The following is a 16,953-nucleotide window of genomic DNA, read 5'->3' on the forward strand; positions in this document are numbered from 1 at the left end:
AAAGGTTCTACTTGGGACTCTTACAGAGAGTTCTACCTACAACCTAACATAAAGGATAATACTTTATGTTGTTTTTATAAACCAGCTGTGAGAGGTTTCACCCAGAACCCCATATGAAAGGTTATACAGAGAACCCCGGTATGGTGTAATGGTTCCACCCAGAATCCTCTTTGGAGGTTCTATCAAGAACCTTTCCACCTTCTAAGGGTACAAACAAGAACCCACCCAGGTTGTTCTACAAAAACTTTTTAATATTCTAAGCTTTTTATCTAGAACACACTCTGATTTCTTCTGAGAACCTTTTTATATTCTATGGTTATAAAAACACTCAGGGGGTTCTAAAGAGAACATTTTAATATTCCATGGGTCTTATCTAGAACCCTTTACAAAAGTAAAGCCAGTTTCAAACCCTAGATGAAAGGGTTCTGTAATAGTTTGGGTTCTTCATAGTCACTTCCTGTTTTATTTTGATATGTGTTTGGACAACAGCAGGGGTGGTCAACTTCAAAAGTTTAGTGAAAAGACAAAACACAAACACTAGAACACTGGGAACTCTGGGGACTCTGAGAACCCAGTGGAAACTAAGGAGGGAAAGACACAGGATTAAATATACCAGGGAGGACAAGAGGACACAGGCGAGGACAGTCAGTGATCAAAAAGAGCTGGAAAACTCCACCAGGACACACAATGGGAAGACACACCAAAATAAGACAGGAAGTGACTATGAAAAACCCAAATTATTACAAGTTCTTCAAAGATTTCAACAATTCTTGAAGAACACTGTCTTCTAGAAAGGGTTCTTAACAGAACCCTTACTAAAAACTTGACAAACCCTTTCATCAAAAAAGGGTCCTTTAGAAGTAAATGGTTCTAGGTTGAACCGTATTTGGAACCCTTAGTTTGCACAACATCATGGAAACAACTAGCCTACAAAAATCTACTTGAACATGTTTATAAATCAGAATCAATATTTTCTGTCCTGATTGTCAGTCGGTTCACACTGACGCTGTAAAGCCCGACAGTCAGCCTGGTTTTTACCGCCTGATCGAGGTTCCTCCACCTCGCCATCTGTGGAAATGTGGAGAACATTTCTGTTCCACCTGTGGTCTGCCAGCAGAGGCACATAAAAATCATGAGGTCATCAGCTATATTCATAAACACAAAGGTGTGTGATGCGTTTAAAAAAAGTAAAAAAGTTTTTAAAAAATCATTTAAAAATAAAGTTTGCCTTGTCAGAATCAAACCTTTACTCAGTCTGTCAGCTGACAGGTGAGGCGGTATCTGTTGCCATGGTAACTGCTCAGCTAATGAGTTCGGTCTCAGGGGGAGGAGGAGTTTCTCTCGGCGGCAGGATGGCAACGACAAGCAGGACAACGCCGCCAGTCATCGTGCAGCTGCCACTGAGGTAGAAGGCGAAGTCATACGACTGAGTGAAGTCGTACAAAGAACCTGAGGAGGACAAGCGGAACCACCAGAGAGGTTCTTGCTGAAAACATTACACCATAGAAGTGTTCTCTGTAGAACAGATGGTTATAAGTTTAACTCTTTATGTTGGTTTCTAGGTAGAACTCTCTGAAAAGGTCTGAGGTGGAACCTTTATCAGAGGTTCTACCAGGAACCAAAAAAGGGTCTTCCTATAGGGACAAGCCAAAGAACCCTTTATGGTTTTAGTTAGAACCCATGGTCACCTGTGCTGTGTGTCTCACCTGGTGAGGGGGATGAGCAGCACTCCCAGCCCGGCGACGCCCACCGTCAGAGCGTACAGGAGGACACCGTTAACCCGCGGCAGGTCGGCCATGGCGCCCAGCCCCAGTTAACCCGCCCCCGCCCCAACGGAGGTGAGGGACACCAGTGAGATGGAGGCCACGCCCTCTGACAGCCCGGCGCTCTGAGCCACGTCCTCCAGGAAGATCTGAGGGGGGAAGTTACCTGCGGGAGGAGGAGGGGCTACAGGTGAGGAGGCTCAGCTGCTGGACAACAGCAACTAACAATCGGTAACATCGTCAATTATTCTCACGATTAGTCACTTAATCTATATTTTCATAAACTGCGGTACGTGTAGCACTGGTGGCTGACAAGCTCCCTCTAGTGATACGTGGAGGAAAATCAGGAAAAAAATATGTATATATAAAATTTAAATTAAATTAAATAATTCAAATAAAACTCAAAATAATATAAATATTTGAATGAAAATATGTGAATTATGAAATTAAATAAACGCTGCTGTACTTTCATATTAGTCATGATGGTGCTACAGGTAGAGTTCAATATTTTCTGAGCGGCATTAAGATCTTTAGAAACAATGGATCGGCCTATAAAATGTCCAAAAATCATCCCAAAGTGATGTCTTCAAATGTCTTCTTTTGTCCAACCCGAAATCAATCGACTCATCAATAAATGGACTGATCGTTGCAGCAGAGAGATTTAAAATTCATTTAAATTTCATTTAAAAATAATTCTCAAAGCAGGAAGCATGTCTCGCTGCTGAGACTTTTAAAATAGGAAACAACAACCTAGTTTTATCTTGTTTTGTCTTTTTAAATCTGTTTTATCTTGTTCTTAGTCAAAGTTTTATTGCTTTTGAACATATTTTATTAAATGTAATAGTCAACAGTTTTATTCTTTATTCTGTATTTCATGAATATTTTTGTTTGACTCTGTTACAGTCGTCACTTGTTCTGTCTCTGTTGTCTATTAAACACTTTGAACTGCACTAAACTGTATGAAAAGTGCTGTACAAATTAAGTTTGATTGATCGACTGATTGATGAATCTACCAACAACAGTAGAAGAGACTGACCGAGACTGAAGAGGAAGAGACAGACGCACATGGCCATGAGGACTCTGTCCTGAAGGAGAGACAACATGGAGGACAAACACCTGAGGAGAGAAAAGAGGAGAAAATGAAACTTCCTGTTGCTCCGTCTGTTATTAAGTGACACACTGGAACCTGAACTGTTCATTTACTGCCACACTCACTCATTCTGTGATGCATGAATGTACAGTTGGATTAGTGTGTGTCACGCTCACTGGGAATAATGTCCCATCTTCATCTTAATCATCTTGTTGAAGGCTAAACAGCTGAATAAGCTCCTCCTCCTCCTGACCATCAGCTCCTTAGTTTTCATGGTTATGGCGGCTCCTCCTCCTCCTCCTTGTGTTGCTGCTGATCTTCAGCCACCTGCTCTAATATGGCGGCGCGCTGTTTGAAGTAGTATTTAGGCAGGGTTAAAGGTCGCATGGGGCCGGCACACGCCACCACGTTGAGCGCCAACGCTCCAACGATGAGCAGGCAGCCCTCCAGACCGAATTGCTTGATGAGCTCGGTCTGCAGCGTGGCGTACAGGAAGCCGCCAACACTTGTACCTGAGGACCACAGACAGACAGGTGACTGACAGCTGAGTACATCAGGTGGAACAACTGATGGGGTAATTTGAATTTTTAGAATTGAAGTTTATGTTTTCCTGCAGACTTGTTAGTAAAGTAAGACACCATCGGTGTATAGACGTATCCTGTAGTTTACAGGTGTGGATTTTTACACCTTTTTGACATTTATTCAGTCACATGTGTGACAGGAGGCAGAGTTTGACTTTAACCACGGTCCCTCATAAAAAATAACTCTGTGGCCACCAAATGCTTCAAGCAGCAGGGTTTAATGTGACAAAGACTAAGTTTATTGTCATGTTTAATCTCAGGCTGCAACATCAATAAAATGTCAAAAAAAAAAGCAAAAAAATGTGCCATCTTTAAACGTCTCATTTTGATCTCTGATCATAAATGCAATTTAAGACCAATTTCATGGCCATACTGGCCAAAAAAACAAAAAAACAAAGATGTCCAACATCAGAATCAGGGAGCTGAGGCCCAACTGATGTTGGATTTATGGAGACGGTCCCTAAACTTGTCCAAAATGACCTCAGGGCACAGAAACAGTGAGCTCCCTGATATTTTTAACAGTTAATAACTGAAAACACACACAAACAGAGCAAAATATATATTAAACCGAAGTTATGAAAATGTGTCATTTTGGTGGCTCAACACACTACAGTACCCATGAGCCTCAGCAGCGAATGCTGATTTGCAGATACCTTTTGACCTATATTCAACTGAATAAAGTACAAACACAAGATATTTGATGTTCAAACTGATGTTCTGATTTATGTTTTACAGAACTGAGTAAAACTGAACATTACAGGCAACATAAAAGTGCAGGTCACTGACTGTAAACTAACCCTAAAACCACATCTTTACACAATGTTTAAAAGTTGTCTGTGTGATCTTCCTGTGGTGGACCGGCAGGTTTACAATCCAACATTGTTGTGCAATCTAAAGACACACACACAGACACACACACAGACACACACACACACACTCACTCACTCAAGGACATACAGTTTGTTTCCACATGGTTTGCAAATTTCAGTTTGTTTCACTGTTGTGAAACAGCAGCTTTTCCTTAATGTGTTAAGCTTTGGGATATTAAATAAAAGAGAGACATCAGAGCATCCAGACATCAGGATCTTCATCAGAAATCTGACCATGAAGGTAAGTTTGTTCCTCAGTTTGTGTGTTATCAGTGTGTTTTTATCATAAATATTGTGCTTCATCAGTGCAGCAGTATTGATGCAAACCTCCTAATTCCTCCAGTTTAGTAAGTTTACAGACTCCACAATGTTTTTAATAAAACAAAGTGGACATTATGTCCTCTGTTCCAGCTGCTATCAGTCCTTGTCCTCGTCCTGGCTCCAGTGTTGAGCAGCTGCACGCCGCTCGTCCTGCCGTTGGACTGCAGTGACATCTATGATAATGACAACAGCCGACTCAGTGGAGTTTACACTATTTATCCCATCGGAGCCACGTCTGCTGTCCTGGTACAGACGTAATAGCAGTAGCACAGGATTTAACACACATGCATACGTTTAATATCTCTAAACTTATTCATGAGTATGTGTTTGTGTGTAGGCGTTCTGTGACATGGACTCACAAGATGGACGGTGGACGGTGAGTGTGTTAACTTCTACCAAACTACCTCTGCTCACTAAAGTCATTGTTCTGTTGAAGGTGCACGACTTTTTTTAGGATAAAACAAGCATATTAAACAAACATTTTCTTTGAATGTAGGTGAATAAATGATGATTCAACACCTAAAGGTTGATGTGTGTCTTGCTTAGAGATCTATTTAACTCTATAAAGGTAAACAGCTCAAGTGACCAAATTATTCATTACTGATTAATCCTTAGAAAAACATCCATTCGTCAGTCCAAACCATCACACACATCACATGTTCTGTATTTAACATGTCCAGAAAAGGTATTTATTGATCATCAACAGCAGGTTTAGTCCTGATGACTGCACAGGGTCCACATCAGTGTTGGACAGGAAGTGTAATAAGTGACAAGAACACATTTGTCATAATGACAGATGATAATGATAATGACATATGCAAGCCTTGATTTCCAGTTACTTTCTCCAGTGATCCTTCACCTCACCATGGTGACTACATGAAAAGCTTTAAATTGATGAGGTTATTATGAGGATGAGCTCTGTGTGTCTTTAGAAAACAACAGAGGAGAGGAATCGCTGGTTAATCAGTGTGTGCTGTCCAGGACGCACCTGATGCAGAGTTTTGTGGTGCTTCAGCGAGCTGCGTGTGCAGACTGGGATGAACTCACAGACCATCTGTGCATACAAACTGACTAAAGTGTTTCTTAGATGAGTAACTGCAAATACTAATTACTGAGTTAACAAGTGACTGAGTAACACCAGTACACACGCACACATCAACTGAGAAGAAAACCAGCTGATTCCTCAATGTAGCTTTACAAACAGACTGTCTGGAAACATCTTACATGTTTCCATCCCGTCCTCCCCAGGTGTTCCAGAGGAGGATGGACGGCTCGGTGAACTTCTACAGGGGCTGGGATCAATACAAGATGGGCTTTGGTAACGCTGCAGGAGAGTACTGGCTCGGTGAGAACTGAAACCAAACTAACAGTCATGTGACTTCATGAAACTCACTCTTTCTATGCCTTTATTAACCGTGCTTCATCGATTTGCATTTCCATTACCACTTGTACCACCCTGAGCTGTGCCATGGACCCAATCTGACCAAAGCAAGTCTGACCCGTCTCCAAGCAGGCTGTGGTGACGTCTGACTGTGATCAGCCGTGATTTTCCCCGTCTCTCCCTTTATTTTACTGTTTCATGTTCACATCCAGCTGATACCACTTGTGGTCCTTTACTGCTAATGAAAACACAACATTTCTTGGTTTTATTGCTTCATAATTAGGGATGATAACAATTAATCAATGATCGATTAACCCGCTGGGTTGATTCCAGATAAAACCTTTGGAATATAAAAATGTTCTCGGTAGAACCCCCTGGATGGATTCTTGTTAGCACCCTTAGAAAGGAAGAAAGGTTCTAGATAGAATGCTAATGCAAATGCTTAAGATTTAAGAAGCATGATTAACCAATTAATTTATCATTGAGCAGAACGGGAACAGGAAGTTAAAGGGATAGTTCTGTTTTTTGAAGTGGAGTTGTATGAGGTACTGAGTCAGTAGAAGGGCAGAGAAGTCCTGACACCGGAGCTCGTTGTACTGCTGCAGACGGGTCTGGCAGAGAAAGACGCTCCTGTGAGAAACAGTAAGACGGTGAGATAGAGATTGTTTTTTAGGCGTTACAGGGACTTCTCTCTCCTTCTGACTGGGAACGCACTGACCGTCATCTGCTGAAGGTAATGCACTGATATGCATAAGTACCTCATACAACCACACAAACACCGAACAAAGTGTTTGTTGGCAGCTTGTTTCACAGCTGCCTGACTCGAGCTAGGCTTGTCTTCAGATAAAAGACGTGTCTTCCTGTTATAGTGGAGATCGCTGGGCTGACGTGTCGAGTCAAAGGAGTATAAGTGTGTGTATGTTTGTTTTCAGGTCTTGAGAATCTCTTCCACCTGACTCAGAGGAAAAAGTACGAGCTGCTGGTCGACATGGAGGACTTTGAGGGAAATAAAGTGTTTGCTCGTTACTCCTCGTTCTCCATCGGTCCAGAGTCTGACGGATACACAATGACTCTATCTGGATTCACTAATGGAGGAGCAGGTGAGTTAGTGGTAGCAGAGGGTTTGTTGTGACTTTCACACACTACAGATTGACTTAAGGACAGGACTTAAATTTGATTATTGATGATGAATCTCATGCAGGATTTACATATTTTTGTCTCATTCAGTTTTTATGAACAAATTGGAGAAAACTCTGACAAAACATTTGTGTTTTGCAGGTTTCTTATGCCTCACTTTGCAGTTTATTTATTTGTCCTCACAGACTTTTAGGTCAGTCCCTCCAGGATGTCATGGGCCTTTTTTGTGATTGTTGTGGCCTAAAATGCCTGATTTCATGGCAGCCTTTCTAAAAAACCTGCAGTGAATCTTACAATGCTTTTAGACTTGAGATTTCTGACTAAACTCACCAAATATGATCAATAATACAAAAATGATCATAAAAATGTGTTTATTTGTAAATGAAGAAGTGCACCTGAGGGGTATTCCACAAAGAAGCAGGTTAAAAATGTACCATAATTACTTGTATCATAATGTTCTGATGAAACACTGGTTGTGTTTCTGTAGGAAACGGCCTGAGTACTCAAAATGGACACAAGTTTACCACTTTGGACAAAGACCAGGACACCTGGTCTGGAAACTGTGCCAGATCATTCCTGGGGGCGTTCTGGTACAGTAACTGTCACAGTGCAAATCCAAATGGGATTTATCGCTGGGGGGCTGATGGCACTCTGTATGCTGTTGGAGTGAGTTGGGCCTCTTGGAAAGGTCATGACTATTCCCTGAAGACCATCAGCATGAAGATCCGTCCTGTGCAGTTGGTCTCCAACACCAACGGAGACACACCATCATTGTCTGATGACGTGGAAGCAGCTGCATGAGGACAAATAAGACAAACAAGCTGTTGAAATATTTTAAAAAGTTTCATCACAATGTTTGTTGGAGGTCTGAAACCCTGAAGTCAATCATTATCTGCTGTACGGTGTCAATAAATGAGAAGCTGAGCAGAAAACTGATGGGATCTGATGTCTTCACTTCGTCTCCTGTGTCTCTCTGAAACAGAAATGATCACAAATTGCTGCCCTCTAGTGGTCACAGTGACAAACTACAACTGCACCTTCCCTGGGGTAAATTAATATTAATTATTAATATAACATACCAAAGCAAAAGGCAGAAACTTCCAATTGATCTGATGACTTTAGATTTAAAAAGCAGAATAATGACAAATATGATCAAATCCTCAGTCTGATAATGGTGTCAAATCAAATGACACATTTTACTGATATTTGAAGCATTTGAAGTTTCTAATATTTATATTCTAATACAATAAAATTGAAATTTTAAATATAAAAGTTAATATGCTGCAACAGTAAAAATATTAATTCCATCAAACCTTTTCTGATCAAATATTCTGGCTCTGATTGATTAATTTTAATGCATTTTCATACCTGGGATCAGAGTCTGAGGTGAGTCTCAGAGTTCTGACTCTGTGCTTATTCTGAGACTTTCAGTGTTTCTGGTTTCACCTGTTCAGTCAAATCTTGACAACAGATGATAAAGGAGAATTTTCCCTCGTTGGATTTCCTTGTTTTGTACCTGCCAGACTCGCAACTGCAATGTTGTTTTGTTCTATTTCTGCTTTGCTTATTAAAACCCTTGGAAAATATAAAGGTCCTCAGTAGAACCTCTTGACTGTGTTCTAGAAAAAAAACATTGGAACATAAAAAGGTTCTTGGGAGAACCCCCTGAGTGTTTTCTAAATAACATCCTTGGAGTATAAAAAGGTTTTCAGTAGAACCCCTGAATCAGTTCTAGATAAAACTCTTGGAACATAAAAAGGTTCTTGGGAGAACTGCCTGGATGGATTCTTGTTGGCACCTTTATAAGCTGTAAATGTTCTAGATAGAACCTTCGGAGAGCATTCTGGGTTAAACCATTACACCATAGAAGGGTTCTGGCTGAAACCTTTCCAGAAGAAGCCAAAGGACCCTTTATGGTTCTTGTTAGCACCTTTAGTGATAACACTGTCACTGAGCTCCCTGTTAATTCAACTCATCGTTCAGGACGACAAGAACAACAAACCGCTGTAGAGGACGATGCTGGTACAAACAGCAAACTCTGATTGGTCAGACTGGTGTGACATCACAGTGTCCTCTGTAGATATAAGTAGTGAAGTTGTGACAGTGAGACAGACTGAAGGAGAAGCAGCAGTTTGTCTCTGTTTCCTCTGAAGGTGAAGCTTCTTCACTTCAACCTGCAGGTGAGTTCATCAACAAAGTCATGACTTATTGTTTGTGAGGTTTTATGTGTTCAGTCCTAAACTGATGACACAACATATTCTAGTTTATAATATTTTTATGCTACTTAACAATACATGCAGGAGTGAAGCAACAAAATACATTTGTTCTTATCAGAAGCTACAGACAGTCACAGTCATGTTGCTGCAGGACAGATTTATGTTGAATTTGGGACCAGAGATCACAGTAAAACTGTTTTACACATGAAACCAGTATAATTTGCCATCCGTTAAAAAGTGTAATGGACTGAAAAAGTAAATAAATAAACGTGAAAAAAAGAAAAGACAGAAGAAGATTGAAGAAAAACAGAAAAAAATGATTAACAACAGGCTTTATCAACTGATCAGTGTTTGGGCATTGTCAATTAATATAGTCTGAGAAAAGGTGTTCAGGAACGAGTCCTTGTGTCCTGAGAGTCTCATAAGACTCGTTCATAACTTGCTATGTTGGACATTAGTTGGATCTTGTGTTTAGAAAATGAAGCTGCAGCCATTTTCTACTGTCTCACAATAATTCTGCTTCCTGTTTCCGTCTTATTAAACTGTTTAGTTTGAGTGATCACACACACATACACACGCTTTTTTCTGTGTTAGGTGGTTTAACCATTCAGTCTCTCATCGATGAAAATATTTTCTCTTATATTTATACACTGTAAACCTAAATAAGTAATAACCAATACTTGAAAAACAAAAAAACGAGACAATCGGTTTCTGAGTTGAATAATTTAGTCGTTGGAGGTTATCAGATTACAGTTCAATTAAAATATTTGATTAAGTCAACTGAAATATTTTCAGTCAGAACTCAACAAGTTAACAGACTGTAAAAACAAAAAAAAATAAGAAAAAATTGATTTCAAGGCAAACTTATTCAATAGATTTGAGCTTTTTAAAAGAAGTTTTACCAGCTAATAAGTTGTGTTGAGATTTTCAAGCATCAAAATAAAGATGAATCAGTTCACTGTGAATCATTTTGAAAATACGATTTCTGGGTGGTTTGTAAAACTCACAAGATTCAATTTTATCTAAAGAAGAAAATTAAATTCTCAACAGAGGATTATGTTTGAATTATTTCAAAACTTTCTCAAGTTCAACTTTTTTTTTTTTACAGGACAAAATTATTAATTTTAAGAAAAAAATACTAATTTCATGTTCAGTAAAGTATAAACTTAAAAGTTTAGGTTTATATTACAATTAATTAATTAAAGTGAGCATTTGGTTTTACACGGCACACATTTTACCTTCAATAAATCGTGCAATTTGAAAATTGTAGAGAGCCATATTGTGATTTTGATAAAATTGTGATTAATCATGCAGCCCTATTATACAGTTCATTTATGACATAAATCCTAAACCATATTATAGTCATACAGCATTTTTGTTGTTAAAGCGTCCCATTCTAGTCAGTCCTAAGTGATGTTTGAAAGAGATTAATGTTACATGAGTCTTCAAACTGTTTTTCAAGAAAATCAACAACCACAGATGTTGTCACTGGTCCATGACTCTGATTTACTCTTGATACTTGTGTTGTTTTGTGTTCTTACGTCTTTTTCATAGCAGAAATGAGAGACTTTGAGGAACGCAGATGGAGATTAAATCAAACCTTTGTCACTTCCTGATATCTGGAGAGTCTTCAGAGTTTTATGATGCTGTTTGTTGTGATCATGTGGTGATGATATCAAACTGTCCTGTTTTTTCATCTGCACAAAAACAAATTATTGAACCCTAAAGTTTCACACTAAATGCAGCTCATCACAGGTCCAGACAGACTGACATCAGGATTTTCAAAACTTCATTTCAGCAGAACTCTGACAATGAAGGTGAGTTTGAAACTTTCTGTGTCAGACCCGTCCAACAACCGACGGGCCGTCACACAATTAAATTACATTAAATTGAAGGTAAATGGGAGACAGTGACACAAAATGTCCAAACAGTAGAGAAGCTTCAGACCTTATTCTGTATTAAAATGACAACATGTCCTCTGTTCCAGCTGATATCAGTCCTCGTCCTCCTCCTGGCTCCAGTGTTGACCAGCTGTACCAAACTTGTCCTGCCAGTGGACTGCAGTGACATCCAGAAGCAAGACAAGAGCCGACCCACTGGAGTGTACAGCATCTATCCCATCGGATCCACATCTGCTGTCCAGGTACACTTCATCCTCTCTGGGACGCAGGTGGACCTTCACATGATCGAGATGTTGGTTCAAAGATGAGACGTCAACACGTGAAGACAGTGACATCATCTGTGACAGAAACACAGTTACAACTTCTGACTGACGCTTCTGATACAACAGATACAAGCAGTCGTAGTTGTAGTATCAGTAGTATTTGCAGCACTTATTATAGCATGTTTGAATAAACTGTGTCAAGTATTTGTTTACTGACGAGTGTGTGTTTGTGTGTAGGTGTACTGTGACATGAAGACAGATGGAGGACGGTGGACGGTGAGTTTTCAAATTACAGTCACAGCCAAGTGGTTTGAAGTAACACCTGGTCAGTCTTGGTTCTCTGAAGGTTCTCTGAGGTTCTGTCCAATCTGTTACATTTTCCATCTACAAAGAGAACAATAGTCCCATTGTCAGGGTACTTGAAGTCTGTGGACACTTGTTGCAGACACAGCAGCTTGCAAGGCCGTGTCTTAATGACTAAAACGAGACAGAAGGAGGCAGAAGAGTTGTTTAAATCAGTCTGCAAACTGCAGGTCAGGCTCAGGGAGAACAAAGAACCCTGCAACACTCATAACAGACTGGAGGTCCGATCATATGATCAGACTGTGAAAAGAAATCCAAATAATTATTAAAGAAGTGAAATAACAGTGAAACTTTGCTGTGTGTCAACTGGACCTGTCAGATATGTTGTGTGTTTCCATCCCGTCCTCCCCAGGTGTTCCAGAGGAGGATGGACGGCTCGGTGAACTTCTACAGGGGCTGGGATCAATACAGGACGGGCTTTGGTAACGCTGCAGGAGAGTACTGGCTCGGTGAGAACTGAAACCAAACTAACAGTCATGTGACTTCATGAGAGTCACTGTTCAGAAAGTACAAACATGAAACTGTTGAGTCGATCCAGAAATGACATTTTTCATGAATGTTGTGTCTCCAGTCTGCAGGTCAGTTAGTTTGTTTTCTTTCTGAGTCTTAAAGAGACTTTGTGGAGTTTTCTTGTCTCAGTATTTCACTCTTCTTCTTTACTGTCTTGGTTTGTGCACGTGGTAAAATATATCTTCAAATCTTTAATATATCCATCAGTGTTATCACCTTCAGTGGAACAGTGTGAAGCCATTGATAGGACTGTGTATCGAGCCACTCGTGTGTGCATGTGTGTGTCCTCGTTCACAGGGAACCTTTAATGTCAAAGAATATGTTTCTAAGTTCTGTACAGGTCTGTGCAACATGTACAAGTGTGTGTGTGTGTGTGTGTGCAGGTCTTGAGAACATCCACCAGTTGACACGTCAGCGAAAGTACGAGCTGCGGTTGGACATGGAGGACTTCACAGGAAAAAAAGTGTTTGCTCGTTACTCCTCGTTCTCCGTTGATGCTGAGTGTGACGGATATCAGCTGCACGTGTCTGGATTCAAGAATGGAGGGGCAGGTGAGCATCAGGGCAGATCAGTGCAGGGAGGGGGTGCTGTAGTGCACAGTTTTAGAGTAGCAGCACAGAAGCTGTAACAGTAATGTTTGTAGTATTAATATCAACACTCTGGTTCATGTTGTGTTTCTGTAGGAGACTCCCTGCTTGGTCACAGCAAAGCAAAGTTCTCCACCTTCGACAAAGACCAGGACACCTGGTCCAGCAACTGTGCCAGAAAATTCCTGGGGGCGTTCTGGTACAAAGCCTGTCACTCTGCAAACCCCAATGGAGTTTATCACTGGGGGGCCGACAAGACTCACTACGCTATTGGAGTGAATTGGTACAGTTGGAAAGGTCATTACTACTCCCTGAAGACCATCAGCTTTAAGATCCGTCCTGTCCACTAGTTCTTCAGGACCAACGTACAGCAGAATCTCAGCTGATGATTTTTTTTCTCCAGTAAATAAGTCTAATAACTTGTTAATAACTTCATTAACTGCCAACACAATTTATAGCAAAGGAAAAGAGAAAAAAAAAATCATATATGAAAAAATGTGATTGTGTGTGAGCAGCTGCTGGGTGTGAAGTCTTCAGTCAAAAAGGTGTTGATGTAGAGAAATGATTCTCCAATGTTTGGTGGAGGTTTGAAACCCTGATGTCAATCATTATCTGCTGTACGGTGTCAATAAATGAGAAGCTGAGCAGAAAACTGATGGGATCTGATGTCTTCACTTTGTCTCCTGTGTCTCTCTGTCTGGATTCACTTTCCTCCCTGAACACAAACAGAAATGATAATGAATTGCTGTCCTCTAGTGGTCACAGTGACAAACTACAACTCTCTGAATATACACATAAAGTAAGATGAACCATAGAGGTGTTTGACCTGCTGTATATTTTGTGAGGTCGTTTAATTTTCAGTACAACAATGTTCAATATTATGTATGATGATGAATATCTGCACCTGATACCAAGTCATCAGGTTGGTATCTGCTCCACAACCCACCGACCTGAGAGGCAGCACCTTTGGAGAGAAAACAATGTCAATCAGAAACCAGACAGTTAATAACAGAATCAGTAGACCTACATTAAACAGGACAGTCTCTATGTTTCTGTGCAGAGCAGAGAGACTGTCACACAGACTGCAGCAGCAGGACCAACAGGTGAGGGAGGGGTAGAGCAAGATTGTCCACTGGTCCTGAATGATCAATTGCAGATGAAATCATTAAAACCTACAAATAAAAAGGTTAAACGGGTCACTAAATCTACTTGGTGGATAAAATAAATATAATATCATAAGGTTATTATGCTTATGTGACACATGAGTTAATATAGGAGAAGTGAGACAGGGGTAGGGAAATACAAGTTTTACTTCTGCGTACTCCTTTTCAGATACCATTACTCTTGTTTGTTTTTACTTTTATTTTTATGTTAAGTAATTCAGTCATTCAGTGGCAGGTCACGACCCCGGGAGAACACCACACCATCTCTTGTTTGTTCAGAGTCGGAACAGTAACTGTACATCAAGTTATTAATGGTGAGTATGTCGTGTTCATTTCCCTTGTGACTGGACAGCACTTTGAAGGTACCACTACAGGTTTTAAATGGCAAGGTTCCCCTCAGTGTGTTGGTGCCATTGATGGGACACACTTCAGTTAGTGTTACCAAGGACAACCCTGCTGACTACTAAAGCACGAGGTGACCTACAGGTTGAAGTGGACTACAATTTCTAGTGGGTATGACTTTCTGAGGAAAATAGTTCATTGTTTTTGGTTGAACCACAACAGCGGTGAGGGTCTGATTCTACTACATGGTGTGGTGACTGAGAGACGAAGACCTAACACTGCCCAAACCATCTGCAAACCTTCTGCAGACAAAGAGCAGTGTTATCAGAGTGACAACAGAGATCGTGCTTCAATGTTGCAACACACACCGACACCCAACACAAATCCTGGGTTTTGTACAGCTGTACTGTAACTGAGTGTACATGATGAGCCCAGGAGTTCTTGAATAAACTGGCTGAAACTGATAAAAAAGGCTCATACTGGGTCTGTTCCTACAGGTACATGGCAGGTGGTGGTCAGTGTGGAGTCTGTGGCCTGCTGTGGCTTCATGGTGCCTGATTTGTTCATGTTGTCTGACTAGATATTCAACATTGCAAAACATCTTCACAGTGTAGTCTTTGAAACATGTGATTATCTCCATGCCAGGAATAATCGTGCCACTTGATCTGCCTCTGGCTCTTATAAAATGCCAAACATTAAGTTTGCGTGCAGCTGTTACAGGCAGTCCCACCCACAACAAGCCTGGAGCTTCATCTGTTTGACCTCATTCTGGGTTTCTTCTGTCATCCAGCAGAGGCTGTGCAGGTGTGCAACAAGAAGAACAAAAGTTCAGCACTGTGGTGGCCCAGGAGGGTATGTGTAGTGGAAATCCCCCAGCATGCACCGGGGCATGCAGACAATCTCTGTTCATGCATGTGTCTGTAATATTATCAGTGTTTCTGTTGGACGTTCCAACAGAAAATTCTGCTTTTTTTGCATCACTTTCTAAGTGAACACACTAACAGATACTGATACAGATACAGATACAGATACAGATACAGCGCAGTCTTGTCTGAATGGAGCTTTGCAATATGGGAAACTACTTTGCACGGATCATCTGACCTCAGTGCATTAATGTTCTCGTCCTGAAAATCTGTTCCGACTGTGAACCTTTTTGTTTGTTTGTGTGTTCTAAGACAGATTCTCTCCTATTGCTGGGAGGAGAAACTTACAGTTACAATCCCACTAAACAGGTCAAACCAGAAAAACTGAAGAGTTGGAACTCGGTTAACATGTGGACTCTTTGTTTTGCTCCTGGCAGAGAGCTCTTCGTCCCAGTTGTCACAGTAGTTCTGAGATTTCCTCATACCTGAGGATTAGAATCACTTCTGTCTGTCTCTCAAAAACAAATTTATGATGGGTAACATTGCTGTGCTACATGAGGACACATGCATAGACGAGACAGAGAAAATCTCAATTCTGGTGCTTAATATCTTCGTTTTGGATAAGACAACTCTGAAAATGTTAGTCTCAGTTTGAATACACTTTATTACAAACTAAACCAGTCAGGAAGGTATTGAATCTTCACCTTTCTCAGTCCAAGTGATTAAAATGTAAAATTAAAAAAGGATAAGGCAGCTGAAATTGAGGCCTTCATGTACGATGTATGGCTGAGGTGTTTTAAAGGTTCCATGTGTCAGCTGTGTTTTCGTTACCTCAGACCACAGGTCAGCAACGTGTGGCTCTTCAGCTCCTCTCCAGTGGCTCCCTGTGACTCCGGCAAAAACTTCTATGGAAATGAATTTTTACATTTTCATTTACCATTGATGTTAGCCTGTGAAAAAGTTGAGACAACTCAAAATTTCAACGAAACGTACGGCAATAAATTTCTAAATTCATATTCATATTCTTCCCAGTGAGTCCCATCAATCACAGCAGCGCCCCACTTCTCAATGAACCGACTCAATGTTTTATCAGTTACTATTTATTTGAATTTTTATTTTTTTTTATTTTGTCAAGTATTGAAAAGAGCACAAAGTTTGTCATTGTTCTTGAGATTTATCTTTGATTTAACTTTTTTTTTTTCACCTGCTCCTGCAGTTTCATCACAGAAAGGCCTAAAACATCCAACATTCATCACAGTTTTCTTGAAAACCTGCCATGAAATCAGGCATTTTTAAAAACGCCCCCCCCCCCGTACAGCAGCCCAGAACCAACAAACCAAACACAACTTTGTGCAAGTTTCATGGTGACTGTAGGTTCTCCACATGTTGGAAGGAAAGCGTGAGATGAAGGGTTTGCAACCAGCAAGCTCACTTCCAGATGTCACTAAATCCTACACATCGTCCTCACATTGTTATTTAACTGGAGGCACAGACACAGACGTGCACAGACACAGACACGGGGCCTAATGCAAGAACCGCTCATACTGGTTCGTATTTTGAATTTTCTTTCAGATATGAACACAGACTGCAGACGTGCAGTCAG

General features: G+C 40.6%; 2 protein-coding genes and 1 pseudogene across 3 annotated transcripts; 2 read left to right on the top strand and 1 right to left on the bottom strand.

Moving 5' to 3' along the window:
* Positions 1–1,300: 1,300 nt before the first annotated feature.
* LOC146311460 (monocarboxylate transporter 9-like) lies at positions 1,301–4,054 on the bottom strand (annotated as a pseudogene). Its single transcript, XR_014772217.1, has 6 exons — positions 4,051–4,054; positions 3,030–3,365; positions 2,800–2,879; positions 1,707–1,929; positions 1,544–1,608; positions 1,301–1,449 (listed from the first exon to the last, which is right to left on the bottom strand). The product of XR_014772217.1 is annotated as a monocarboxylate transporter 9-like (transcript).
* Positions 4,055–4,383: 329 nt separating this feature from the next.
* On the top strand, positions 4,384–8,021 carry LOC146311461 (microfibril-associated glycoprotein 4-like). The gene is made up of 6 exons (XM_084741281.1): positions 4,384–4,544; positions 4,715–4,870; positions 4,962–5,000; positions 5,873–5,969; positions 6,938–7,105; positions 7,630–8,021. The coding sequence occupies exons 1-6, from the start codon at positions 4,539–4,541 to the stop codon at positions 7,941–7,943; spliced, it is 780 nt and encodes a 259-aa protein (XP_084597407.1). The 5' UTR covers positions 4,384–4,538; the 3' UTR covers positions 7,944–8,021.
* A 3,711-nt stretch (positions 8,022–11,732) lies between these two features.
* Positions 11,733–13,634, top strand: LOC146311462 (microfibril-associated glycoprotein 4-like). The gene is made up of 4 exons (XM_084741278.1): positions 11,733–11,798; positions 12,238–12,334; positions 12,779–12,946; positions 13,079–13,634. The coding sequence occupies exons 1-4, from the start codon at positions 11,772–11,774 to the stop codon at positions 13,330–13,332; spliced, it is 546 nt and encodes a 181-aa protein (XP_084597404.1). The 5' UTR covers positions 11,733–11,771; the 3' UTR covers positions 13,333–13,634.
* Positions 13,635–16,953: the final 3,319 nt, after the last annotated feature.

The sequence above is a fragment of the Lutjanus erythropterus genome, chromosome 17, assembly GCF_056507025.1.
Source record: "Lutjanus erythropterus isolate fLutEry1 chromosome 17, fLutEry1.hap2, whole genome shotgun sequence".
Taxonomy (NCBI): domain Eukaryota; kingdom Metazoa; phylum Chordata; class Actinopteri; order Lutjaniformes; family Lutjanidae; genus Lutjanus; species Lutjanus erythropterus.

Excerpts from the sequence above, each read along its gene's own strand:
- LOC146311461 (XM_084741281.1), top strand. Across the intron at positions 4,871-4,961 it reads GAGCCACGTCTGCTGTCCTG|GCGTTCTGTGACATGGACTC; the intron begins GTACAGACGTAA and ends GTTTGTGTGTAG. Across the intron at positions 5,001-5,872 it reads CACAAGATGGACGGTGGACG|GTGTTCCAGAGGAGGATGGA; the intron begins GTGAGTGTGTTA and ends CGTCCTCCCCAG.
- LOC146311462 (XM_084741278.1), top strand. The coding sequence starts at position 11,772 with ATGAAGACAGATGGAGGACGGTGGACG. Across the intron at positions 12,335-12,778 it reads TGCAGGAGAGTACTGGCTCG|GTCTTGAGAACATCCACCAG; the intron begins GTGAGAACTGAA and ends GTGTGTGTGCAG. Across the intron at positions 12,947-13,078 it reads ATTCAAGAATGGAGGGGCAG|GAGACTCCCTGCTTGGTCAC; the intron begins GTGAGCATCAGG and ends GTGTTTCTGTAG.